The sequence below is a fragment of the Trachurus trachurus genome (genome assembly GCF_905171665.1).
Source record: "Trachurus trachurus genome assembly, chromosome: 3".
In the NCBI taxonomy this organism is placed as follows: Eukaryota; Metazoa; Chordata; class Actinopteri; order Carangiformes; family Carangidae; genus Trachurus; species Trachurus trachurus.
The window spans coordinates 26,345,550-26,366,479 of NC_139893.1; the positions used below are offsets into that span (position 1 = coordinate 26,345,550).

At 41.5% G+C, this 20,930-nt stretch overlaps 1 protein-coding gene across 2 annotated transcripts; it reads right to left on the reverse strand.

Annotated features, from left to right (window-relative positions):
• Nucleotides 1-367: 367 nt before the first annotated feature.
• On the reverse strand, nt 368-19,782 carry LOC311008207 (AP-2 complex subunit alpha-2). Of its 2 annotated transcripts, XM_084001671.1 has the most exons (23): nt 19,508-19,782; nt 17,070-17,138; nt 15,799-15,941; nt 15,524-15,717; nt 12,979-13,108; nt 12,496-12,597; nt 12,279-12,387; nt 10,366-10,516; nt 10,102-10,270; nt 9,284-9,421; nt 9,018-9,200; nt 8,748-8,845; nt 8,151-8,382; nt 7,043-7,207; nt 6,668-6,757; nt 5,840-5,973; nt 4,568-4,650; nt 4,321-4,411; nt 4,045-4,167; nt 3,840-3,956; nt 3,523-3,592; nt 2,842-2,976; nt 368-2,755 (listed from the first exon to the last, which is right to left on the reverse strand). In XM_084001671.1, exons 1-23 carry the CDS (start codon nt 19,572-19,574, stop codon nt 2,678-2,680), a joined length of 2,871 nt encoding a protein of 956 aa, XP_083857797.1. In that variant the 5' UTR covers nt 19,575-19,782; the 3' UTR covers nt 368-2,677. The 2 variants fall into 2 exon arrangements, with proteins under 2 accessions (XP_083857797.1, XP_083857798.1); XM_084001672.1 differs by lacking the exon at nt 6,668-6,757.
• Between the last annotated feature and the right edge of the window lie 1,148 nt (nt 19,783-20,930).

Consider the following 20,930-nt stretch of genomic DNA (forward strand, 5'->3'; position numbering starts at 1 on the left):
TGTTTATTAGATTTTAGATATGGATCTTTGTGTATATTATATATGGGGAGTTATATGACATACATACACAAAAACATGCTTATTTTTATGGGATAGTCATGTAATGTATGTCAACCTATCTATTTCTAATCTTTTAGTTTTAAATGAACACTTAATTCATATGCAAAAGTCACATTTGTAGGCAACTGTGTTTTAAGTACATAATGGGCCTATACTGGAAAGCAGACATGGGCAGTCCACAAAAACCTGCAGCCACACCGGCCCTTTGTGGAATAGGTTGCATGCCTGCTGTAAAGTCTAACGTCAGTGTAAACAACAGAGACAGGTAATCTGTTTTAAATTGTTTTTTTATTTGTAAAAACAACATTTGAATGTGGATAGTGAAACAACAATACATTTAAATAGCAACAACATGTCAAGCCTCTTCTGCTGTCTAATGCAGTGTGACACAGTGTCTGCCACTGAAAATCTGATGCTTGATAGAAGGCACGAAAAAATACCAGCACTGTGACAAGGCCTGAAGTCAGTACACGCACCGAGTGCAATGGATACAGTACCAAGGACAGAAACTAAATACAGATCTAATGTTGTATATTAGGCCCAGTCAGCTACGGCACACCTTATGTCTAGTGCTGCAGAGAACATCAATGAGTTAGGCGAAGATGTGAAAACAAAAAACAGAGCTACATTAGCATTAACTGATGTTTTAAAAATGTATACAAACAAGCTGTAAACAAAAAGTTGAGATAAACAGTAATTTAAAAACACATTCAGCAAATACATAAGGATTTATTTGGAGTCATATTTCTGCCAAACGTAACGCTAAACGCTACCATGCTCCATCATGTGACCTCCACTGCCACATCTCTACACGGCTGTAGTGAGAGCAGCGACCCTGAGCTGTAACAGAAACATTGCAGGTGTAAAACCAAAATAAAGAAACGAAAGTTGCTTTAAAAAACACACAGGTGGAAGAGGGACTCTGTGTGAGCGTCTTTCATATGACACATCGTCCATGTTTCCATGGTACTGTATCCAAGACCGGACCGAAATATCTTCAGTGCTTTTGTCGAGTGGTTGTTTACGGCTGTGCTTTTTTATAGTTATTTTTAGTATTTGCAAAAATGAAATATATCACCCCCTGAAACACACTGTTTAAATCTTGCCCCCCATCCCCCCATTAGTGCTCATCTCCTGGGCCACTTATGTTACAACTTTACATCCTAAAAGACAAAAATGTATACTTGCGATATAGGCCCAAAGCTGTTGTTATAACGTTGCAACAATTTTGGTAAAATGACATGGAGTCACAGTAAAGCTCTGCAGGTCCAGATTAACACATCCCTGTTTCTTTCAAAAACAGCTAGACGGTTTGGTTCATAACCTTGCTCACTTGTTTTCTGAGAGTCGGGTGAAGAAGACCAATATCGCTCTCATAAAAGCTACCAAATGATGAAGGTTAGGTGAGTTTAGCATAAAGGACTGGGAACAGGAGGAAGCAGCGAATCAAATACAGCTACCTGCACCTCTAAAGCTCATTAGACAACATCTTATACCTGGCTTGTTTATCACGTACAAAAACACGAGTGTAAAAATACTAAAAATAGTAAGCTGTCTTTTCATGAGGGGTTGTGACTATTTCCTGGGCGTACTGACATCTTGGTGCTGTTTGGACAGATCCAATCATCGAACAAGCCAGAGTATTATAATAGATAAATATTTTGTAGGACGTAAATATAGAAGTAGAACCAGTTTGGCAGTGCTCTGTGAATGTGTGTTATTTAGGCAAAAATAGTGTCAGTGCTTTACATGTGAGGATTATTATTCTTGTCTGTTCCAAGGCTCTTTGTGTTCCTGACTGAGAAACAAACATTCAAAGGCACAAATGTGACGACGACTTCCTCATCACCATCAGTAAACAATTCATGTGCTAGCTAGTGTTTTATGGCTTTTATTTGCCATTTATTTGTGTTTGCTTTTTGTTATGTGTAAATTTAATGCAAAATGTAGCTTAATGATAGCATCTAATAAAAATACCACAATGAAAAAGGGGTGATTTTCCTCTTGAGATGACAAAAAAAAGTAAAATTGGTGCAAAAATATTAAAATTTCCCTCTCTAAATATGACCTAGGTTTGTGAATCTATTTGTGTATTATTTTTTTTCTACAAAAGTGCAAGTGGGCGAGAAGTTGAGGAAAACTTCCCAGTCCTGTGCAACATTTTTTTTTGAAACGCTACGAGAATAGATTTCTGATAGAAACACAATCAGAGATTAAAAGTAAGCTCAGGATCCAGCTGAGAGCTGCAGCTGGATCGGCTTTAGTCGTCATAGACTCCTTCAAAACATCGAGTGATAAAGGCAGTACCCAGCAAAAGCAGCAAAAACACACACAACAACTTCTAAACTTTTCAAAACTTATGAGCTGGAGAACGAGGAGCGTTCAGAGAGTCCGCCACTGTTCACAACAGTGTGAGTAAACACACACACGATCCAGGTTTAAACCAGTGACGTATTAGTAAAGCTATGTGTGAAAGATACGCTTCACCTCATTTACATGTAGAGTGAGTGAAATAAAAAATAATGTACACAGTACAATACGTCCATTCCAATCTAAGGAGAGTAACGGTGTAAAAAAAAAAAAGAAGAAGAAGAAGAAGAAAAACACGCTGGTGAGTCTAAAACTGTTCAGAGAGAAGGTCACACAGTCTCTGAGACACAGAGTCCCTGCTGGTCCGGAGGGTGAGGCGGTACATCTGAGAGGGAAACATACACACAGTCACACAGGCTGTATGAAGATGGAAGTGTTGGTGTGTGTGCATGTGTGTGCGTGTTTCTTTACCTGTGCTTGTATATTCGGCTCCAGTCTCAGGAGACAGCCCACCTGAGAGCTCTTACTGTGAATGACTCCAGCTCCTACAAAGTTTTCAGGGTTTGGATCCACCCGATCAAGCAGAGCGACACCAAAACCTAAGATCTACACGACAGTGCAAAGAACAGAAAGATATAAACAAATCATGTTCACAGAGACAAGACCAGTGGATACAAATACAGTTGATCCACTATGACTAGATTCACCAGCCTGAGATCGGAGGACCACTCACTCTACTGACATCCTCTGCCACAGTTTCATTATGAACCCCAAATATTTCAAATATCTCTTCTCTCTCACACACACACACACACACACACACACACACACACACACACACACACACATAGATCTGTCTGTTGATTGCCTATAAACAACACACACCTGATCATTTGCATACAAAGTGGAAGAAAGATCAAATCCCAAGCGATCAATAGAGACACTCGAAACTGATGGGATCAATCAGGGCCGATATACAGAGACAAACACCAGCCACACTCACACCTAGGGGCAATTTATAGACACCCATCAAGCTAAATATTCAGCTAGATAGATAAATAAATGCATCACTAACAGGGTATACGGCTTCCTAGATGTAAATGTGGTGAGGTGCAGGTTTTGGTGGTTCCTCTTAAAGAACAGATTTCTTACCTTGGCCTTGGTGACGTCTATGTCCATCGGGTGTTGGGCTTTGAAGATCTTCTGAACTTCCTGCTGAGGACTAAAGACACAGAGATAAGTATTTACCTTTGTCACCTATTTGAACCTGTGAGGTGAGCTTTTTGTTGTGCACATTCATTGTATTATCAGTGATCTTCTATTTCCACCTTTAGCCCCCAACCCCCATGGACAAAATATACTGTGACATTCAGATCGACATTGATACGATCAAACAGCTAAAGGAAGGACAAACTCGGATCGCTTTAGTTCCCGCTGACAATGTACTGATGGTGTGAAGTGAGCCTTACGCTCCAAGCTGCTTCCAGCGCTGGAAGAAGTCTTGTGACATCATCTCCGTGGGCTGGAAAAACTTGTTAAGCATGACAGGCAGCTTCACTGCGATGTTCTGCAGAGTTCCTCCATATCTGTTCACACACACAAACTAAAAAAATGAATCGAATGTTTCACTAAATAGCCCTGAAAGTAGAGATGAGTCTGGATGCAGACACCAACCTGAACTGGATGTTGAGCACCGGCGCATCGGTGAAATCTGACAAACATTCGATGTTGAGGATTTGCTGCACCTGAGCTCCGCCTTCTATTAAGTCATCCACTGTCTTTGCGTGGACGTTCAGCTGTAGAGATAATGGTCAAGGATTCTACAAATACCTAATACAACTCAACTGTGAGGCAGCAGCTGTGCTTGTTTATTTAGCTGTGTTAAATAAACTCTGGTGCCCCCTGTTGGCTGAAACGGGACAGGGAGTTCCGTCACATGTCACAAGGATATGAGTGTTGAGTGAGTCAGGACTTGTCACTGATGAGGTGAAGCTGAGGAACTGGGTGGAAGTCTTGTTGCCATAGAAAACATATATGCGACCTGGAGGAGGACAGCGGGAAAAACTGTCTTTGAGTTCATCCTGTATCATAATTCTTATACAATCGACAACATACATTATTCTCTCATGCCAGGCTGTCAGAAGCATCCTTTCAAATTTTTATTTCGATTTCCACGCAGTGTGATGAAGCTGCTCACCCAGGTTCTGTCTGTACTCAGCCTTCAGTCCAATCTGCAGAAGCTGGTTCTCAAAGATGACACCGTTGTTCTTACAAACAAACCTGGAACATACAAACAAGAAATTACAAATGTATGAAAATTAATTTTCACAATTTCATTCAGAATAAATTTCCATTTGTTTTGTTTGCAACTGTTGCCCCTTTCTTTAAATTACAGCTAATGAGTTTGGTTGACATTCAGACACTCAAAAATGGCACAAGGGTGTTCAGAATATTGAGGCTATGTTACAAACCAGTGTGGAGCTGTATTGTGTTTATCAGGCACTGAGTTTAGATCAGATCTTTCGTTTTATAGTCTGTGCTCCTAAACCTTTCCATGCCAAGGCCCTTTGAACAGCATCAACCTCTGGCTTAATGCAAACCTCCTACAGTGAAACAGCACTGCTTCCATCTAGTCTGGGCATACAGCACTGGAGCTAATGGGAACATTGGCCTATCTCTACTATGCCTCTATCTCTACAGATAGTTTTGATTGAGCCTAAGGCTGTCTTTACACCACGAGCCTTGATGCCCAATCCCGATTTGTTGCCTATATCAGATTTTTTTGACTGTCTATTTACATATCTGATATCTGCATTTACACCTCCCTTGCTTGTGTGAAACAACCCACTTAAGAGGAAATAAGCTCGTGAACTTTTTTAAAGATGTGAGACTTATTAGGTCACATTATAATTCCATAATAATTATAAACGAAGGTGAGTCTGGTGCTCAAAGTTTATATCCAACATCCAGTCTGTCCTTACAAAATAAAGTTTGTGAAGTGCCTGCGTGGAGCGGACCTGTTGTGAGATGAGCAGCTGACACTGACAGTGACAGTTGTGCTACCATCCACTCCTTCGTTGCTCACGTAGTGAGGATGGGACAAACCTCTTGGACAGATACTGATAAGTGATTTCTAATTGGCTTGTTTCGGTTTTTGGCGGTAGGCAAACGTGAAATCTGGTGTTTCTCTCACACACGCTCTCATTCACACTCCCTCGCTTGCCATCTACACCATGAAAATGAAACACTGTAATAATTTCTGTGACAGTGACCACAGCTGGCCACAGCTGGCCATGGTCGTCATGGTGTCAATCACGGGTTACAGAGGTTCAGCGAACGTGTGGGCATGAGAATTAATATCATTATTGATGACCCAGATGATGTAAATAAATAATTAAGCACAGACAGGGCTTTACTGAGAGAGTAACTTTTTCGTTTCTCACAGTTCAAGCTCACACTTTGTTCCAACCTGAGAAAGTTTTCCTCGCACACGTCAGCGGACGTGAGCGCAGCGTTTTCTGAGAAGACGTCGACCAGCAGACTGGGTCCTGTCGAGGGGGCCGTGTTCAGATTCAGCAGGTCTGTGAAGGACTGATTGGAGGCCTGGGAGAGAAACATCACTTTAACACAGCTTCAAGTGCCACTACTACAACACTCAACATGACCACGTAAATCCACAGGCCACATTTCCAGACTAAATACAAATCTATTTCTCTGCTTTGTAAACAGTGAAGTCAAACTGAAACTTTTTGTGTGGTAAATATGATACAAAACACTTATAGCTATTGTATGTCTGAGCAGTTCACCGTGAAACGTGAGCCATCATTGTAAGGACACGCACTGTCAACTTCTGTGAGAACTTTACAGCCTCTTAATATCATTACATGATGACTGAAAAAATTCCATGTTTTGTTTTGAACTTATTTAACTTGTGTCCTATATCCCTCTCTTACCTATTAACTCACCATATGCATGAGTCAAGACCAAAAATAATAATAATGATATTATTATATATGAAATAACACTAAAAATGTTTGGTTTTATGACAGGATGTTACACTAAAGATCATGTCAATTCAATTATAGAAAATGTAATTTCAGTTTGGCTTTAATCCAGCCTACTGTGATAAAGGATATACAGTATATATAGAATAACATGACTGATGAATATCTGCCCACAAAACTAACATCACAGACATTCCCAAAAGGTGAAACCACATAATTACAATACTGGACGAGAGCAGCTGTTACTCCAGTGCTAATAAACAAAGATGTTTTGTTTCTAGCTATCAATATACCATGGTCCCAGCAGAGAGTATGACGGGGCTAGAGGAGGCAGGGCGGGGCCTGTTGATAGGGAGAAGGTCGGCCAACAGTGTAAGAGAAGGCTGACGGAGACACAGAGCAGAAAGAGGACAACAACAGGGAGACGGTACAAAAGAGAAGGAAAGAGAAAGAACAAGCAAAGGTGAAGATCAAAGAAATGCACCAGAAGGAAAGAAAATAAAGGCAAAGACCATGGAGCTCTAATATGCCATAATACACAGATTGCAACTGTTAAATTATTAGTGTCATGCAGGCCTTGCGTCAGGGGTTAGGGGTGGATCTTTTATGTTCAAATTTCTTTTTCCGGGTGGTGTGTGACAGACTTGTACCTGTTCCTGCGGAGTTACCTTGTTGGTGGTCTCTGTTTTCTCACTGTGCTCTGTGTTGCCATTGACGTTCCTGCGGGTGTCGTTGATGTCGGGCAGGTTGCCTGGACCTTTCTTCCTCTTCAGCTTGGCCAGGATCGATGACTCTCTCTCTGGGAACGGAGGCATTTCCTCCAAGACTGTGGCCTGCGGAGGAACAGAGGGAGTGGGAATGAAACACCTCAGTCCTGGGCAACACAGGGACCGTCTGGACTACTCAGTACGTTTACATGCACAGCTAAACCGAGCTATGCTCATAGATCGATTTAAGAGTCTCACCTGAGTTCTGTCCTAGTTTATATACAACAGGGAAAATCGAATAACTGATGGTGTCCGCCTCCTCAACTAATACATACCAGACCCCTATCCAGTTGATTTTTCTGCCACCACCGAGTAAAAAAATTTAAAATAAATAACTTGAAGTTCAGGCTTCCTTTTTTCTTTTTTATAAAATGCATCTTCTTGCTGGTTACACTGTGTGAAATGCACTCAATTGGCACTGACACCGCTTTTTTTTTAAATTTCCTTTGCCAAGCTTGGCTGCCTTCTATGCTACACTTCCGTGCCGTCTCTATTGTTGTGAAGCATGCACACATGCAGTGTCCGGTTTCAGTCCGATTAAGGTGTATATATGCAGGAGAAAATCGATTTCCAATCGCATTATCTGGGTGTCTTAGTGGGATTTGGAGAAGTCTGGTATTAGTCGGACTAACGCGTTTACATGCACTTCAGTGTCCAGTTATATTCTAATTAAGGCAATAATTATTTTTTTCCAACTTTCATGTAAATGTACTGAGTGTACAATTAGCAATGGTGAGTTTGATCTTAGCCACAGGACACCACAGGGGTCACAGCTGTAAAATACAGTGACTTGTGAGCTTATGGTCTTGTAAGCCTAAAAACAACTGATAGAGTGACGGAGCTTTAAACAGTCCACCTAACTGAATCGAGTCTGTAACACTACCACTACAATTCCCACTGGGATCTTTGTCAGCAGTACTTTAAAATCCTGTGTGTGTGTGTGTGTGTGAGGCTGACGGACTAATAGATGTTATTGGTATTCTGTCCACTCCCTGCATAATTGACCAACCAGTATGTCAGTGCTGGCGATGCAGCTGAGCCTCAGGTACTCCACAGCTCTCTGCTGAAGCTCCACGTCAGCATTGCGGAGCTGGCTGTCCGACCGCAGCACGTCTTGGATTGTGGCCTTCACTTCTGGAAACAAGTTAATGAACTTGATGTAGGCCGACAGCAGCAGCGCCCGAGTCGGCACGGAGCAGAGGTGGAACTTGGAGTGGAGGAGGTTGAACTGCACAAGGGGGCTGAGAGGAGAGGAGGCAAGGGAAAGATCCTGACATTAGCTCAGCTCTAGTCTTATAATAAAACTTAAATCATAACACAAAACTAAATACATAAGAAACAGCGAGTAGACATGAAAACAGTGTTACTTAAAAAAATACTTATACTAATACTAATGAAAGCTTTAACGGGGAGGATTGAGAGTAACAGTCAATGGAGAAGACATTTTCAAATGTTATTTCCAGAGCTGAAAGAACAGCAAATAAAACTCTATTCAGACACTTCCTGAAAGGTGAGAAAATATTTGCTTTTATAAACTGGGTAACAAACAGGAAAGGCCGGGGCTGAAGCATCAGCTGAACTGAATGATAGGATTGTCTGCTTCTACCTGGAGCGTGAGTCACCAGCAATTAGGTTACCAAACTCTCCCAGGATGTAACCCCCCACCTTCACCAGGTTCTCGTGGCAGGCTGGAGCCTGTAGCGCCTATAACAGTTCACAAAGAAGGAGGTTAGGAACAATATGGAAGAAACCACAAACTGATATCTACTGTAAGTGAGACTCTGATTGGAATAGGTGGCAACCAATCAGCCGACATGTGCATGTGACTGCAGCCATCAAATACAATCCCTCACTGGCTTCCCACTGTGCCGCTCACCTCAAAGACGGTCTTTGCAGCGTAGCCTTGGACGTCATCTCGGTTTATGACGATCTGAATGACGCGATACCACACCTCCTCGCTGACGTAGTCACCAGCGATGCGGATGAGGTTGAGGATGGTGTCCACGTACCAGGTGTAGTCCACGGCATATTTTTCTGCCAGGATCGCCACCTTGAGCACCTGAGGGAGAGAGGCAGGTGGGTGAGGGTGAGAGCAGCGTACAGAGGAGCGAAACAGTGTAGAGGCTAGGACTGATGACCCACTATCTCCTCTCTGATGGAGTAGTCGGCCGTCTCCAGGTAGCTCAGCATCTCTGCCACAATCTGCTTGGCGTTGCTGCGGTCACACATGGCGTAGAGCAGATCCACGGCCCGCTGACGTACACTCACATCTCGCTCTGTCTGTATAGCAAACGTGGACAGAAGACATGAAATGACAGACATTGGCATAGTGAATAAGACTGACCGAACTACAACATGGAAACCAGGCTAACCAGGCTGCGTGGTGTGATATATGACTGTCCACGTTTGGAGTATCTAAGACACTTGTTAGAGGTTTTAGGTCGAAGTTATCAAGGATCATGGTTTTTAGAATGATTCTGAGCTGAACATTCAGGTTTGAAAAACTGAGTAAATGCAGCGGCAGAGAGGTATTGTGTGAGTCTCTGCTCACTAGACACACTGGAGGTGGTTTGGGGAATCAGACTTCCTAAAGTGAGTTATTAGGGAGTTAATAATAATCTGAAGCAAAACCACCAAAGTAATTCCAGTTTTGTAAACTGTATCCCGTTGCTTTTCAAGTAGTGAAGAGTCAAACAAACTCTCATCTCTCACCTAAATATACTATTTCTTAAGCTGCTCATTGGATCTACCGGTTTTTCCCACACATGTAACTTTGAATTACTGCATTACTATTAATGACCATTGAAAAGGGAATAATATCACCAGTGGCACATTTCAAGCTCACTTGATCAGGTGGGAGAAACCAGCAGCTTCTAGAAGAAGTTGTGGAGTTGGACACATGATTTTCACCTATCCACCTGCAAGAGCTCATCAAAGGCCACAGTGGATGAAGGACTCACCTTAAGAGCATTGATCACAGTTTCTATGTGCGTTTTCACTGCCTCGTGAGAGAACTCGGAGCTGGCCAGTGTGCACATGCTCTCTAAAGCCAGATAACGGAGGTTGGTTTCCCTGTGTTGCAGAAACTGGCCCAGCTGGTTGCAGGCTCGTACCAACAGGGTGGGCTCACTGAGGGACAACAGACAGAGTCCAGCTGTAACCTACACAAACCCACAAGTGTCAAACAACACAGGACTGTGAACTAACGACGGAGTGTGGCCAACCTGTCATGGTGGATGATGAGGGAGATGGCTTCGAACAACACGGCGTTCTTGGCATTGGAGTGCTGGACCTTTTTGGACTTGGGCGGCTCCTGGGCTTTGTTGAGGATGGTCTCTAGACACTCGGTGAGTCGACTCCGCAGCGCCGCATCCTCTGCAAAGACACAGATTTCGCTTTTAGCACCACACAGATCCTCACTTTAAATCTTATGAACATCATTGCTTCCACAAACTCGGTGTAAGAGCTTTATTATACATTTTCTATAGAGATGAACGAAACAAATCACTTTGTGTAGGGAGGTGGGAGGTCTGTGCTGATAGCTTTCAGCTGGATGTCTCGATAAACAAATGAGCAATAATATGAACAAAAAGGAAGAAAAATGCAAACCTTCACCTCTGCAGCTTTCTTGTTCACATGATGTCACATGACTTTTTTATTCACTTAGTACATGAGCATAAACATAAAACTATCTGTGATCTGGAGGATATTTTGCTTCTCCAAACATAAACATCTTTGTAAACCTATACGATAAAGGCTGCCATGGGCAAAGGAGGGTCATTGGTTGATACAACACCTGTCAGGGAGCAGGTTTGAAAGGGACAGGAAAACAAACGTTGACTGACTATATCAATGTATAAAGGGAGCAGCCACAAGAACATGCACACTTTGCACAGGGGTTGTCTGGGTATTTGCAACCTGAAGAAGCTTTATTCTAGTTAAAATGTCAATCTAGGAGCCGCAACAGCTGGCTGCTCTCTGTCAAGCTGAGTACTGCACTGGTATTGGCAAGCTGTGGTTTCACAAAGGCCATATTAACGCGGGTATTTACCTGTGTCTTCAGTGATCGATCACAGCGATCAGCTCTGAGTGCGTCTGTTGTTCATACCTGCATTAAAATGAGTCTCCATTGACTATTTGTGATCAGATCTCCAATCCAATCATCAGACGGGTCTGTTGTGCTTGCGTGTGTGAGTAAGGGAGAGAGTGTGTGAGAGGGTCTGTGAGTATGCCTGAGTAGGTTCTCAGTCATCCAGGTCATGGTAGCTGTTAAGTGCTACAGTTGAAGACAACTGAACTTCTTTTTAGTTCTTGCAAACGGTTTCCCTCTCAATCAAAAGGCATCCTCAGTTCTAAAAAGCTAAGTACTCTCAGGTATTTAACCTTTCGCTCTGAGTTGTTACCTACCCCTCATGTGGGTTGTTAGGTTAACCTGGTGTGGTTAACCTTAGGATGTGGTTAACCACATCGTGTTTGTTTGCTCTCGGACTCTCATTGTGCGCTAAAAGAATAGAAGAGTAAAAGAAGAGTATCAAAACAGATTGCTGGCTAGCAAAAGGAAGAAAATAAAAAAAGAACGAGACAGAAGGTGAATCGATCACAGAAAAATACAAACAAAAAAGAAAACCTGAGTCTGCTACATGTTTCCCCACTTTTCAATTCAGTCCTGAGTGTTTCACTGTTGTCATTAAACTATTAACTACATAATTAAGCTTCCTTTTTGTTGTGGAGCACCATCATTTTTGAGATTTTCCAGTGGGCCATGAGTTGGAAAAGGTTGGGAGCCACAGTGCAACACCCACAGTAAATTTGATGAAAATGTGGCCATTAGTTACCTGGTGGAGAAAGCTGATAATTTGACCTGGCAGTAGAGGAAAAGGCAAAAAAAACAACAAGAAACAAGACAAAATGGAATATTCAAATCAGGGATGATCATTTGGGGACCATCAATTATATCATAAAATATGTATTTTCTTTTTTTTTTTTTTAATCTGGCTGGTAGCTGTTGGAATATTTTGCTGTGGACCAAAACATTGTAAAAATCCAAATGTCCACTGAATAATGTTTTTAAAAAAACTAGATGTAGACAGAAGAACAGTACATGTGCAAAGACACCTAAGACTGTGATGTACCCCACCTGGTGGAGGGTAGCACTGAAGGAGGCGCAGCAGTTTCACAGACAGCCATGGCGCAGCAACAAAGTAGTAGGTATAGTCCTGTAAGTCGATAGAGGCTGAAGTCACGATCTGGGGAAGAAAATAACAAGATAACACATTAGAAGAAGCCTGGGTCAGATTTAATCTTTGACCTGAGTGAGATTAAGACACTAGGTAAGGTGACATAAAGACACTCACCCTGCTGAGCCGAGCCACGGCCAGTGAGATGGAGGTTTTGAAGTCATCGGGACTCTTCTGGGCCAGCGTGGTAATAAGGCTGGTGGCTGCTGTGACCACTCCCTGAAAACAGACATTAAGACAAACATTAATACGAAACATACAGACCAACTGACGCAGTATCTCATAGTCATTAGGGCAAGTGGGCAAGCAAGCCAGTAATGAAGTAGTAGTAGAAACTTTAGCATTGCTTTGTGGGAATGTTCCTCAACTCATTCAAAAACTTGAGGTGAGTGTGCATACTTTGTGATTTGCATAGTCTTCAAACGCATAGCCTCACATATTTCTTGACATATTCTGTTTTCCCAATATATTATAGTATAAGACAGATTTCATATGTTTATCTTCATATTCCATTCTTATCTTACAACCCACTTCATATTCTCTATTCTCTGCTGGGGGAGCAACTGTAACCTAATTTCCCAATAATAGGTACAGTCTTACCAGGTGCTGATCATTAAGCAGATGGACCACCCGTGCTGTCCATTCACCCATGGGCACCAGGTCAGGAGACGTCCTGTTGAGTCGTAGCAGACATAACGCTGCACTCTGCTTCACACTGTCCATGGTGTCCCTAATGGAAGCACAGCACAAGAGGTTACCATGCATGATGATCCAATACAGACAGACACAAAATAGAATTCAAATGGTCCCAGATAAAAATGAACTGGTCGTGTCAGTGACGTAGAACTGTAACAAGTAGAATAAATCCTTCTGTAATAGTAGAGGCTTGGGTGATATCCCAAAGCTAGCAACTCAGTTCAGTCCAGCCCAAATATCCCGATGTGGAACATTATTACATGAAGAGGATGAATATAACTACATTGTTTTATTTTATGTTAATCATTCATATATTGATGTCATTTTTCATTCAGGTATAAGTGAGGCTGCTTACTTGTCACATGCCAAGACACATTGAAAACACAAATAAGGTTTGACAAAACGAATTTCCTTTGCAACACAATATAAAAATCTGTTTCTCTTTTTGTCACATGCTCATCAGATGCTACTAGTGTCCAAGATTTACAGTAGGAAATAACAATAGAAACAGAATAGTGATCACAAATACAGTGATCAAGCACTTGATCAAAAAGCTCCAAGAATCATTACATAAATCAGGGGTCGGCATTCTTTGGCACGTGTGCCACGGTTGGCACGTCACGGCATAATCATTGGCACGCTGGCACCTCCACCGCTAAATTTCTCACCGCCACCAGCTCACGAGTCAGTGTTTTGTTTTCTGGGTGCATTTATTTTGAAAGGACAGCTGGAGAGAGACAGGGAAAAGAGAGCGAGTGAGAGGGGGGATTGACACGCAGCAAAGGGGCCGCTGGGTGGAATCGAACCCAGGGTCGCTGCAGCGCGCGTGCTACGCCGAGCCACGAGATTAAATCGAGCATGTCAGTGACGGTGCTTAATTAATGCCGCAGCTGCTTCAGAGTTGGGGCAGACTCACAGTAACAGTCACCTGTTACCGTTACCATAACGACAAGCTAACGTGTCTGTTTTAGTTTCTTATCTCCGCTCCTTCAGCGTCACGTTCTCATACACGATGTTGTGTTATCAATAGGGGTGTAACGATACATATAAATCACGGTTCGGTACGTACCTCGGTTTTGAGGTCTCGGTTCGGTTCATTTTCGGTAAGAGAACAAAATGCAAAACATAAATTTGCTTGTTGTTTATTAGGAATTTTTCTAAACCAAATTTACATGTTTTAGTCAAATGTAATTATTTTACTCACCTACTAATGTTATGTTGTAGTAGGTACATTGTCCCTGATACAAATAAACGTATTAAACTAAACCAAGCCATTATACAAAATATGAAAAAAATATAATAGGCTACTGTGCTGCCTAATAAGTTCAATAAATTATTCTCAAAATATCCTTCTGATATAATAGATTTTGCACTGTAGTCTATGTTTCGGCATTTTCCTCCCACTGCAATATGTTTCCAGGGTATATACAGGAATCTTGAAGTTAATTTTAATACCTTTTTAAGACTTTTTCAAGACCTTCTCAATATTGTTTAACACCTCACGACCACTTCAAACTGTAACCATTTACATCAGTGACACTTTTAACGTATTAACAGTTTTAGTTTGTTTTAAAGACTATAGACCACTATGATACAACATAATTCAAAATAGGCTGGGATAATAAATCAAAGGCAAAGTTTATCAAAAAACAAAACAAAAAAGCATTGCTCCACTCAAAAAACAAAAACAACAATCTTCTTTTCTTTTTTATGTACCGGTTCATCTTTGGTTTTTAATAAAATAAATAAATTCACACACTTTTACAATGTTTTTTAGGACTCAAACTCTTGGACAGCTACTTCAGAAAAAATACCTTCAAAATATAAGACTTTATAAAGTCGTGAAAAGACTTTTTAATACTTTTTAAGGGTCTTAATTTTCCCAAAATTGATTTATCACCTTTTAATACTTTTCAAGACCCCGCGGATACCCTGGTTTCACATGGACTAAGTTTCTGAAAAGCAGTGTTTTGAAATGGGATCCAGGTCCCTGTTGTGAATAACGGAAAATATCTTCAAAATATGATTGAATGTGGCCTATATAGATAGATTTAAAATCCCAGGTACAGAATGTTGTTTTTGTAGTTTCTGTCATATTCTACCATTGTGTTATTGTAGTGGCACACTCACTGGCCAGAAAATTTCAAACTGGCACTCCATGTCACAAAGGTTGCCGACCCCTGACATAAATATACTGTATGTGCGCTTACTGGGTAAACTTATGTGCCCTGTGACGTCCTCACCACCCTGACTCAGTGTATTTTTACTGCCTCTGCTCACACACATCAATTAATATCAGTCAAAGCTAGTGATTACTTTACATTCTTGTAATGAATATGTAAATTCCAATTAAATGGAGATTAGCATGATCGATGAAGGAAAAGAGAAAATTTTGAAGCGATCAATGTGGTTGAGTTAAAATCTCTAATGTTTATATACATAAACATACCCTGCCACCAAAATGCTGGGAATGTCAGAAGCAAAAGCCTCAGCCATTTCCCTGCTGCCCACGTTAGCGATGCAGTGCAGAGCCAGGTTCATGAAGGTCGGGTTACGACTGGCGAGGTCATTCTTGATGGCGTTGTTGATCAGACGGATCAGGTCGCTGTTGGAGTTCACCAGCACTGAGATGAACAAGTAACCCTGTGAGGAGACAAGGGAATGTTTTTAATGCCAATAAACCAAATAACAAGAGAAACTGGATCGACACAAAGAGCAACTTACAATCTGTTTCTCTGTGTACTTGTTGGAGCTGAGCAGGTTGACGGCCTCCATGTGTCCAAAATCAATGTCATGGCCCAGGAGGAAGATGAAGAGCAGCTTGCAGACGTACTTTTTTTTACTGTAGCCATCTAGAGCCTTGTCTCCTGTCCACACACATGCAAATATACACAACCACACCCAAACACACAAAGAGAGATTTTAGATCACCTGATTAATAAAAAGCATCTTGCTGACCCCATGTTTTAGAATGAAACAATCTATGGCTGAACTGAACCTAGTACTGGTTAGGGGATTCACTATTGTCACTATATATATATATAGTCTTTATAAGTTTTCCTTCAGTACATTCCGGCTAGAATTACAGGGAAAATATCATTTATGGGCTACACCTGTATTGTGACAAGGTGGATGGTGGGAATCCGTAATGTTACTCAAATATGCCTTGGTGCCTTGAAGAACAGACTCTAGGAGATATTACAAATTAAACATGTATTTTTTATGTTGATAAAAATTATAATTTCACTGCAGTCACATGGATATTTCTTTATACCGACTGAGGCTTCCTTTCTATTTTGAATTTGGCTAAAATAAAATAAAAAGTCAGCTCTGAATTGTATTATTTTCATGGGGAAAAAAAGCAGTGATGCAAACACTCTTTCAACACTTTCTTTTTTGCTGAAAAACAATGACCTGAAATTGATCTGTTGCAGTGACTGGCCGCATTTGTGCTAATTCTTGTGCTAAATTCTGGATGAACATTTTTCTAAGTTTCCTAGTTTTCAACTACGACTGTAGTTTCTGATGTGTTGTTCTCTCTAATCACATTGTGCTGGATTTGACCAGGCTGTGACTGGCTATCTTTATCACTTTAATTTATAATAAAAAAAGACAGGCACATAGGACAAACAATAATCATCAGGGCAGGAGAGCGGTGTAGAGAGAAGACGGGGCAGAGCGCTGGGCACTGTGGGCAGAGGAGGAGGCCTCATTCTGGAGCAAACTAATTATAGGCAGCGTGGAACAGGTGGCAGGAGAAACAACACCAACAGGAGACTCAGACAGATACATTCACAGTGAGGTGTGTGAATGACTAACATTGCACATGAAGCAACAGCCATTAAAAAGAAGGAGCAAAGTTAAGACACAGTCAAGCTGTGAGCTGGCAAAACGGTAGCAGCAGAAACCAACCAAGAATCTCAAATTGTGGATCCTCATGCCAAATGTTTCTATAAATGTCTAACCTCTGTCAGACAGAGGAATTGTTCACCTACCTTTAAACTTGGATCGGATGTTGGCCAGTTCTTTGTTTATCCTCTTAATCTCTGCTTCTTTACTTTTACCTGGAAATAAATAAAAGACATTTTGCACGTCATGTAGTGATGTGGTCAACACACAACTTGTCTTTGTTTTCACTGCTTTGAGCTGAAAGAAGCTAAGTACAACTTCTTGTGTCCGTCAGAGAATAAAGCTGTCCCTGTGTGAAACCTCTACATAGGACGGTGGTGCTGCAAGCAACACGCATCTGATATGTTTTGGTCCACATTGACATGATGGCATCATATTCCTGCAGATCTGCACATAAATGCTTCAAATTGCCCATTAATCACGACCCAAACAGGAAGTGGAAGCCACTGGAAAACCCTGAACTCAATGTGACATGTTCATGGAACCAGCTTGAGATGACATGAGCTTATTGGCATCCTGTGATATCCTGTTGAAAGTAACTATGAGCAGATGGGTAGATGGATGGGTAGGCTGCTGCTTTTTAAACAATGCTCGATTAGTATTCAAGGGTCTAAACTAAAGTATGCTGAAATATACCCCACAACATAGCACCAGCAACACCAGAAGGCTGGTCACAGTACAAGATAGATCCGTGAATGTGTTATTCCAGCAGGAATCCAGATTCACCAGACCAGACAAAATTTCTCCAGTTTTCAGGTCAAGTGTTGGTGAACTTGTGTCTGCTGCAGCCCCACGCACATCAGGCACGTTTAGATTTTTCACCATGTTAACTTTAGAGACTGTTGTGTGCGACAGTGCCACAATATAAGCAGTGCTTTAATGCACTGAGCTGCTGCTGCCATGTGATTGGCTGATTGTATATTTGCATCAACAAACAGGAGCACAGCTGTGCCTTATACAATGACCACTGAGGTCTCATAAAGTGGAGTAAAAAAAAAAGTCATAACTTTTTTTCTCATTTGCATCAAAGGACATTGCGTTCACCAAAAAACTGTGAGAGTTTTTTGAGGTCAGAATGAAAAAGTGACCTCATAATAAGAAGAAAGCTTGAAAACCTGAAGATTTTCAGAGCCATCTTACATGCAAAATATTCCAAAGTCAAATTGCTACATAAGAAAGGAGTGACAGCAAACTGAAGATCTTCTCTTGTGACTACATACTGTAGCTATTTCACTGGAATTAAATAGCTGTGGAAACAGTAACACAGGGCTGTGGGAGAAAAAAACACGTAATCCTTTCATTGTGATATACATATATGACAAGGCCTTTAAAATAAAGTAATTATATTTAGTTTTTTACCCAAACTAATTACTAAGTTATTATGGATATATGTCAAATTGGTAGAACAGACCTTGAGAGCAACTTTGTGATTATTTTGTGGGAGCATAAAGTATGTAAATCTAAAAAATATGATTATAGGGTTGAAAAAATGATTGTTGGCTAAACATAATAAAATGGGCAGACAGTAATTACTGTGCTCAAAAATACTTTAAATGGCACAATTGTATTTCGTGCGTTGGCGAGTTTGTCAGACTTTTGTTAACCTTTTTACAATCATCAGCATGTTAACCTTTTTACAATCGTCAACAGGTGATTATTTCAGCCACATTTCAGCACTGAAGGTCGGTGGTGCGCCTGTGCAACTGTCTTTCATTACGGACGTGGTGCCAACACAGACCACAAAAAAAGAGAAATGGAAATTACAACTTGTTTTTGCAACAGCCGCCATGCATGCACAAATACCATACAGAAGGCACCATGAATATGTTATATTTATGCATGATGGGGCCATAATGGAGTCTTTAATTATGCATAATTCTGCTCAGACAGACAGAAAGCTTAGTGGGGGAAATAAATGTCCAGCTAGCGGCTTACAGCTCTACAGTAGGTCGGCGGTTTTAAGACCAATACTGGGCCACAAAGTAAAAAAGTAAAATACACCAGAGCTGTCCATAGTTGTGGCTGCGCGACTCCTGCAGTATGGACGTCACCTTAAATATCCCCGACCCCGACAGTCTGCTGCTGCCACCGTCAGCTGTGACGGTGTACGACAACAATGTGTGCGTGCTTTTAGTAAGAACTCGCTTTATTTCTGACAGGACATTGTTTGAAAAGTGTCAAAGTGAGGCCACGGACTGAACAAAACAGCCAGTCTGGTGGTGTTATCCCGGGTTATCTCCGGCGCGGTCCACGCCCTTCGACCTGACGTTAGCTGGTGCTAACTGACGCTAGTCCGGGCTAACCAGCTGAGCCGCTGACCCGAGACACTGTTGTTGACACGTTTTAAAAGTTACCAAGTCTGTGGGCAACCTAAAAGAGAGGACAGCGGTCATGTTTGTTCCCGTGTTCACGAAACCTCCTGTCACAGCCGGTGAAAGCGGTCGACGCCGCGCCGGCTAATTTTAAAAACTAGCAGCAGCCAGGACGCAGAGCTGCTGTGTGCGAGTGAGATAAACAAACTTACAGTTCCTGATGTCAGAGATGAACACGGCCAGGCCACGCATCCCATCCCCTTTAGTCACCGCGGGCATTTTGTTCGCTCCCTGTTTACGCCTCTTCCGTATTTAAAACAACAACAACTGACTAACTATGTACACTAACTTCGTCCCCGAGTTGTGTTTGCTCCACAGCTGTGAGAGGCGCCGTTTGGTACAGGGATCCCCGATATGTTGTGACGAAGGCAGCAGGAACGAGGCACGCTGCGGCTGCGTCCAACGGCTCCGGGGTTACACCTACAACCTCCAAGGGCCGCGTACCATTCATGTGGAGTCACCAACTGAACCACAGATAGGACTGAACTGAACTCAGGCTGCTGCTGCTGCTGCTGCGCTTCCTCCAAGTACATCTGCCCAAAGGAAAATAGCTGTGATGCAGATATTAATTCAGTAGCCACATTTAGGCTATGTTGCCGTTGGATTCTCCAGAGCACGAAAAGTGATCTACAATCAATAACCACTTAAAGGGCTGACCTACACCTTCTCACCAATAGGTAAAACTAATTGTAAATCATTCATATCAGTGTAACAAAATAGGATACCAGATTATGATTCAGTTAAAGTCATCTGGCTTTTCGTAATCCAACAAAAAATGAAATGAGCCAAATACATTTCTGTGTTTGCTATTGTATTCATTTTTTTTATATATATATAAGCAGGGTTCTAAATTAACTTTTTTGATCACCAGCCAATTTGGCTGGTAACTTTCTAAAGTTACCAGCCAATCAGAATTTCCACTAGCCAAATTTTTTCCGGTGAAAATAAGAGAGATTCTTTACGTTCGTACTGTGTTTCCCATGAAAATAGCATGTTTTTGGCCGAGCTATCATACTGACAACTGAAATAATTACTTTCAGGTATTGCGCCTCCTCTATTACAGTTTTTCTCCATTGGTTTGGCTCATTTTTCAAAACAGAAATAACATTCTCAAAACAACATGGACAAACCTCCAAACCACTTGGCAAATGTTCACAAAAGAATTGTATTTCTCATTAATTTCATCATTGTAGCCTAAATGTCTTCGTACATCTTTGAAAATGATTAAGTACAGGTAATGTGTGATGTCAAACCTTATAAGCTACTCTTACCCTAAAATCCTGTTTTTATTATTTTATTTGATTATTTATTTTTTTTATTTTTTCAGTTTTATACAATTGTATTGTTAGTTAGTCAAAAAAAAAAAAAAAAAACTAGTCCAGTAACTATTGTCAGTGAAGGACTGGGCTAAGACTGAGAGGTGGACATGAGGAATATTTCAGTGTTTCTCTTCTATAAAACACATTCTACATCTGGGGGCAGAGCTCTGTGGGAAACAGTAAGTTAGGGGAGAACCAGCTGGACAGGGAACCAGGATTTGACACAACACCGACACCGACACCACAGCACTGAGAG